The sequence below is a fragment of the Penaeus vannamei genome, chromosome 22, assembly GCF_042767895.1.
Source record: "Penaeus vannamei isolate JL-2024 chromosome 22, ASM4276789v1, whole genome shotgun sequence".
Taxonomy (NCBI): domain Eukaryota; kingdom Metazoa; phylum Arthropoda; class Malacostraca; order Decapoda; family Penaeidae; genus Penaeus; species Penaeus vannamei.
The window spans coordinates 3766458-3773486 of record NC_091570.1 but is presented as its reverse complement, the minus strand read 5'-3'; the positions used below and the strand labels follow the sequence as shown (position 1 = coordinate 3773486).

The 7029-nt window shown below is 41.9% G+C and overlaps 2 protein-coding genes across 2 annotated transcripts in view; one reads left to right on the top strand and one right to left on the bottom strand.

Annotated features, from left to right (window-relative positions):
• The window catches only part of LOC138865868 (uncharacterized), a 2434-nt gene extending 1540 nt beyond the window's left edge, over positions 1–894 (top strand). Inside the window, exon 2 of the mRNA XM_070137216.1 lies at positions 869–894. Coding sequence (XP_069993317.1) covers positions 869–894 — 26 coding nt within the window. The remainder of the gene's footprint in view (positions 1–868) is intronic.
• Positions 895–1070: 176 nt separating this feature from the next.
• LOC138865867 (uncharacterized) lies at positions 1071–2617 on the bottom strand. The gene is made up of 2 exons (XM_070137215.1): positions 2468–2617; positions 1071–1737 (listed from the first exon to the last, which is right to left on the bottom strand). Exons 1-2 carry the CDS (start codon positions 2615–2617, stop codon positions 1081–1083), a joined length of 807 nt encoding a protein of 268 aa, XP_069993316.1. The 3' UTR covers positions 1071–1080.
• Between the last annotated feature and the right edge of the window lie 4412 nt (positions 2618–7029).

Sequence of the window (7029 nt, the reverse complement as noted above, 5' to 3'; positions counted from 1 at the left end):
CACGCACACACACACACACACACACACACACACACACACACACACACACACACACATACACAGAAGAAAGATCGAAATTTATACTTACACACGCACACGCATGCACATCGTACATTTGTATAATTGTTGTGTATATATATATGTAAATGCATGAAAATAAATGAAAATAGAACGTTATTATTCCTTTACCTCGTTCTTTTTATACGTTCGTGCATGTATGCATATATGGGCATTTGTATTCACGAGTGTAAATAACGGAAAAAAAACACACACCTATTTGTGTCTGCATGTAGTTAGAATTATAAATGAAGCTATTTACTTATAATGATATATATACAAAATGAAAATGCAAATAAGAAATTAGTACATTAGTGTCTAACACCATTGAAAGGAAGATTATGAGCAGATTACTGAAAAAGGGTAAGAAAACTGGACTTAAAATATTTAAAACCTTTATATACAATGAAAGGGCCTCCTTAATATAAGCACAAAAAACGCTACAAATACACATGTACTGTGACCGACAAAAATAACTTCAGAGCACAAATGATAACTTTTATTCCAATAGTTCTTTGATAAAAGTATTACAGTACTAAATATGTAGCAAAACATGAATAAAATAATGCGTTTTCGAAGTAGATCAACAGTAAAAAAAACGTTGGTTATTATAATAACTTGTGGTCTGAAAAAGTGTTGTTATTCTTGTCTGTCACTGTACACACACCATAATCACTCATACAAAACCAGACTGTCATACCACTCAAGACCGCATTCTCACTTGCATGACAGGAGAGAAACAGTGGAATGAATATATATGTACACATGTATGTCCTATGATGCTTTAGTAATTATACACATGATCATTTAGATATAGTCAGTATATCGTCATATTGAGGAAAATATATGCAAAAATGATAACCAATATACCACAATCGAAAAAGGTTATACTTACTGGAAAGAAATATGTTCATTACTTAGATATATCCAATATACTGTCACAGAATCGAAACAGACAAAAAAAAAGTCATACTTACGGTCACAGGATGACATATATTCACCTAAGACATATTCATCATAAGGTCACAGACTCAAAGAAACATACCAAGAAAAACACTCATACTTACTGTTGTTTGTTGTGGCTCCCGACGCTCCCTCTGTCGATCCAGACGACTCGTTACCATGGTCTGAGTTGTTGGTATTTTTGGGGTTACCATTATTTCCATTTGGCGGAGAGCTTCCCCCATTCGACGTCGAGGTCTCCTGGTCTACCGTGGCTGTTGTGTCTGGTGCCGATGTGGTCGTACCCTCTGTACTCTTAACGGATGTGGTTGTGGCAAACTGGGTCGTGGTGGTTGATGTGGCGGTGCTCGGTGCAGTGGTGCTCGATGTCGCCGTGGTCGAGGGAGGGAATGTGGTGGTTGTGGTGGTGGTTGTGGTGGCGGTTGTGGTAGTAGGCGGTGGCGTGGTGGATGTCGTAGTAGTAGTCGTGGTTTGCGTCGTACTTGTGGTGCCCGCTGTCGTCGAGGTGGTCGGCACAGTCGAAGAGGTACTCCACGTGCCGCAGTAAACATCGTAGACCTCGCCGTTGACGACCGTAAAGCTAGTGCTGGCGAATCCTCCCAAAATACACGTCAAGCCTATTGAAGCCTCAGTCACCTGTATATCCTGTGTCGAATTCATCACCGTCAGCAGCTCTCCGTTGGTACACGTCACTGACAACATTTCGCTGAAACATCCCTGTAAGGAGTGGTACACGTGATGGTGAGTACATACATAAAGCGCCGTGAAAAACAAACAAAAACACATATTCATTCCAAGGTAATCATTTCTCTCTATATTGAGGTGACTGATTGATTTGCTGATATCACACGCTGGAATTTGGTTAGGAGAAAAAAATAATATAAAATATGCATAATAGCCAAGCGGGCATGATATAGAAAAGGGTATGTAGCTACAAATTATTACTTATATAGAAATGTCAACAACGAAAACAGAAGAAATAGGAAGAAAGACAAGTATTAACATGATGATAGGTCAAAAAAAAAGAAATAGTAAGAAAGACAAATAGTAACATTATGATAGCCCCCCCCCCCAAAAAAAAAAGGAAGAAATACAAATGTTAACATGATGATAGGCAAAAAAAAAAAAAAAAAAAAAAAAAAAGAAAAAGAAACAAATATTATCATGATGATAGGCCAAAAATAAGAAAAAAAACAGGAAGAAAGACAAATATTAACATGATGATAATAAAAAAAGAAAGAAAAGAAAGAAAAAGAAAGAAAAAAGGAAAAACAAACATAAAAAAACATAAAGAAGAAAGAAAGAAAAACACAATCTGACCATCTTCAACAACGACACGATCTTATGACTAATTACATATATAATCAATAATATCTCATCACTAATACATACAACAATATCTTATATGTCTAATTCCCCTGCTGATGCTCCAGCCACGTGACCTCACCTGCACCTCAAAAACTGAAGGAGACTCCTCAAAGATTCGGGCTTTGTTAGCAATATCAGGGAAGGAATACCACACGTCCCTCATCCTGAACGTCACCAAACACTGCTGGCGCTCTGCTGGGCCTCCTACGCTTGGCGACGAGGTAGTCATCAGTCATGTGAAATAAGTATGATGTATTTTGCTTGAGTTAGTGCGACGAATGTGAAGGAAAATATGTGAAACAAAGGTGTGATATGATAATTTTTAAAAATTTAATGCGACGAATGTGGGAAATATATGTGAATGAGAACAAATTTATATATATTTTCTTAATTTAATGCGACAAATGTGGAAAGATGTGTGTGAAAGAGAATGAGTTAATATATATTTCTTAGGTTTGTGCGACGAATGTGGAAAAAATATGTGTGAAAGAAAACGAATTGATATATATTTTTAAAAATTCAATCCAACACATGTTGAAAATAATATGTGAGAACAAATTGATAAATATTTTCTTAATTCAATGCGGAAAATGTAGGAAAAAATATATTGAAAAAGAACAAATTGATATATATTTTCTTAATTTAATGCGACAAATGTGGGAAAAAATATGTGAAAAATAATGAATTAATATATATCTCTTAATTAAATGAGACAAATGTAGGGGAAAAAATATGTGTAAGAGAACGAATTGATATATATTTTCTTAATTTAATACGACACGTGCGGAAAAAAAATATGTGAAAGAGAACAAATTGATATATTTTCTTATTCAATGCGACGAATGTAGGAAAAAATATATTGAAATAGAACGAATACTATCACGACACAAGAGAGGTATTTAAACCTGTTTCGATTTTAGCTTCGTCAGAAATACTTGTATATCTGACGAAGATATCGTAAAAAAGTCAAATATATCTGTTTTGTAAACAACAGTAATTTACATTCACATTTCTTTTAACATATGATTTTATAACACATAAAAAAAACATTTGATTTTTAAACATTTTTTAAAACATTTTTAAAATACATTTCTTTTAACATATATTTCTTAACACATTTCTTTTAACATATTTCTTAACACATTTATTTTAACATATATTTTTAGCACATTGTAAAAAAACATTTTTTAATCACATTTCTGTTAACCTAATACTTTTAACACAGTTTTTTAAACATATTTTTTAAAAACATCTTTTAACATATATTTTTAACACATAAAAAAAAATCATTGGACATATAACTATAACACATTTTAAAAAACATATTCCATACCTCCGCATGTGGGTGGAACCGCCAAACTGCACTGACTTGAGAAATCACATTTTTCCAACGGCAATTGCGCGTAGTCGAGGCGGCAGAACCCATCAACCGTGCAACCTGGTTTTTCAATGGCATTTTCGTCCAAAAAAGGAATCCGGCAGAGGTTTCCTGAGACGGTCCGGCAGGCTGGAGGAGATTCAGAATATAAGTAAACAAGATTCAATAAGTAAAGAGATTTTGTCAACAACAGGTAAAGAAATTTTGTCAACTACAGGTAAACAAAATTCGTCAACAGGTAAACAAGATTCACGAAACAAAATTCGTCAACAACAGGTACACAAGATTCACTAAGTTGACAAAATTCGTCAATAACAGGTAAACAAGATTCAATAAGTAAGGAAAATTCGTCAACAGGTAAATAAAATCTGTCAACAACAGGTAAACAAAATTTGTCAACAACAGGTAAACAAGATTCAGTAAGTAAACAAATGTCGTCAACAGGTAAACAAGATTCACTAAGTTAACAAAATTCGTCAACAACAGGTAAACAAGATTCACTAAGTTAACAAAATTCGTCAACAACAGGTAAACAAGATTCTCTGTTAAAAAAATCGTCAACAACAGGTAAACAAGATTCGCCAAGATTAAGTAAGCAAAAACCACCAACAGTAAATAACCGAAATCTGAGAACTGCAGGTAAACAAAATTCACGAACTCTAATAATATAACAGAAATAATAGGTTTTATTTAGTACAGGGCTATTCTGATCCAAATTACTGGAACTTTTAAAACATCTTCCCCCCTACACACACACACTCCTCCTCCCCCCCTACACACAGACACACACTCCTCCCCCCCTACAAAGTCACTCCTCCCCCCCCCCTACACACACACACACCCTCCCCCTCCCCGTACACACACACACACACACACTCCTCCTCCCCCCTACACACACACACACCTCCTCCCCCTACACACAGTCCTCCTCCCCCCCTCCCCCCTACACACACACACATACACACCCTCCACCCACGTACATAACACAAGGTAATACCCACTAGAATAGCAGGGATCCAGTGGTACCTCGGCGACAGTACCTCCTCGTTCGCACATGTACCTGAAGCCAGACCCCACATGGCTGGCTGAATTCCACATACTACCGCCATCATAGCATGTTATGTTGATGGATTGACCCTCGGGCACCTGTTGGGAATATGAGTTAATGAGTAAACCATAGAGGAAGAGGGAGAGGGAGGGGGAGAGAAGGAGAAAGGAAGAAAGAGGGAAGGAGGGAGAGGGAGGGAGGGAGAGAGGAAGGGAGAGAGGGAAAGGGAGAGAGAGAAGGAGAAGGGAAGAAAGAGGAAGGGAGGGAGGGAGGGACGGAGAGGGAGGGAAGGAGAGAGGGAGAGAGAGAGGGAAAGGAAGAGAGAGAAAAAAGAAGGGAAGAAAAAGGGAGGGAGGGAGAGAGGGAGAGAGGGGGAGGAAGAAGGAAAGAAAGAAGGAGAGAGAGAGAGAGAGAGAGAGAGAGAGAGAGAGACAGAGAGAGAGAGACAGAAAGAGATAGATAGATAGATACATAGAGAGACAGAGAGAGAGAGGGAAAGAGAGAATGAGAGGCAGATAGATTCGAAAGACGAAGGAAATGATCGAACTGACCATAAGTTCTTAATACACACGTAATCCCAAATGCCATTTACCAACTCTTCTTCTCCCCTCCCTCTCCCTTCCCTCCCTCCTTCCCCCTCTCTCTCTTTCACTCTTCCCCATTCCCTCCTCCTTTCTCTCTTTCACTCTCCTCCCTCTCCCTCCTTCATTTCCACCCCAACTCTCCCTCTCCCTCCCTCCCCCTCCCCTTTTCCTTTCCCCTTTCTCTCTTTCACTCTCCCTCATTCCCATCCCCCTAGGTCTTTCCCCTTTATCTCTCCTCCCTCTCCCTCCTTCCTTTCCCCTTTCTTTCTCCTCCCTCTCCTTCCTTCCCTTCCACCCCCCCTTTTCTCTCTCTTTCCCTCCCCACCCATTCCCCCCTTCTCTCCTTCCCTCCCCCTCCCATTTCCCCTTTCCCTTTCTTTCTCCCTCCTTCCATTCCCCTCCAACTCTCTCCTCTCTCCCACCCTTTCTCTTATCCCCTCCCTCTCTCCCGTGCTGCATTCTCCCCTCTCCTTTTCCATTTCCCTTCCTTTCTCTCCTCCCTCTCTCTCCCTCTCCCCCCCTTTTTTCTCTCCTCCCTCTCCCTCCTTCCTTCCCCCTCCCTCCTCCTCTCTCCCGTACTGCATTCTCCCTCTCCTTCCCATTTCCCCTTTCTTTCTCCTCCCTCTCTCTCCCCTCTCCCCCCTTTTTCTCTCCTCCCTCTCCCTCCTTCCTTTCCCCCTCCCTCCTCCCCTCCCCTTCCCCCTCCCTCTCTTCCGTGCTCCATTCTCCCCTCTCCTTCCTTCCCCCCTCCCTCTCTCCCGTGCTCCATTCTCCCCTCTCTCCTCCCCTTCCCCCACCCCCTCTCCCGTGCTCCATTGCCCACTCTCTCCTCCCCTACCCTTCCCCCTCCCTCTCTCCCGTGCTGCATTCTCCCCTCTCCTTACCTTTCCCCCTCTCTCCCTTTCCTCCCCCTCTCCCCTCCCATCCAATTCCCCCCTCCTCTCCTCCCCTACCCTTCCCCATCCAATCCTGTGCTGTTCCCTCTCTCCCCTCCCCTACCCTTCCCCCTCCCTCTCTCCCGTGTTGCATTCTCCCCTCTCCTCTTCTCCCCTCTCTCCTCCCCTCCCCTTCCCCCTCCTTCCTCCCTCCCCATCCAATCCTCCCTCTCTCCTCCCCTACCCTTCCCCTCCCTCTCTCCCGTACTGCATTCTCCCCTCCTTCCTTTTCCCTCTCTCACTCCTCCTACCCTTCCCTCTCCCTCTCTCCCTCCCCATCCAATCCCCCCTCTCTCCTCCCCACCCAATCCCCCTTCTCTCCTCCCCTCCCCTTCCCATTCCCTCTCTCCCGTGCTGCATTCTCCCCTCTCCCTCTCTCCCCTCCATAACCAACAGGGTCTCACCGTTATATAGTAAGCCACACCAGCGACCAATAACCCGTCGAAATTCTTAAGAGCGGTTGCTTTTTCATAAGCCACACCTTCCCCTGTCAGCTGCATGTCAGACACTGGGGCGACGTGGGCGTAACACACGGGGTCTGCAGGATAGAGAGAGGAAAGGGGAGAGGGGAATGAGAGACAGTGGATAGCAGAAGGATAGGTATATGTATGTCAGTTTTTATATACGCGCACACTTACCCATTCACACACACACAGACACACTCATATACACACACGTACACGCAAATACACACAC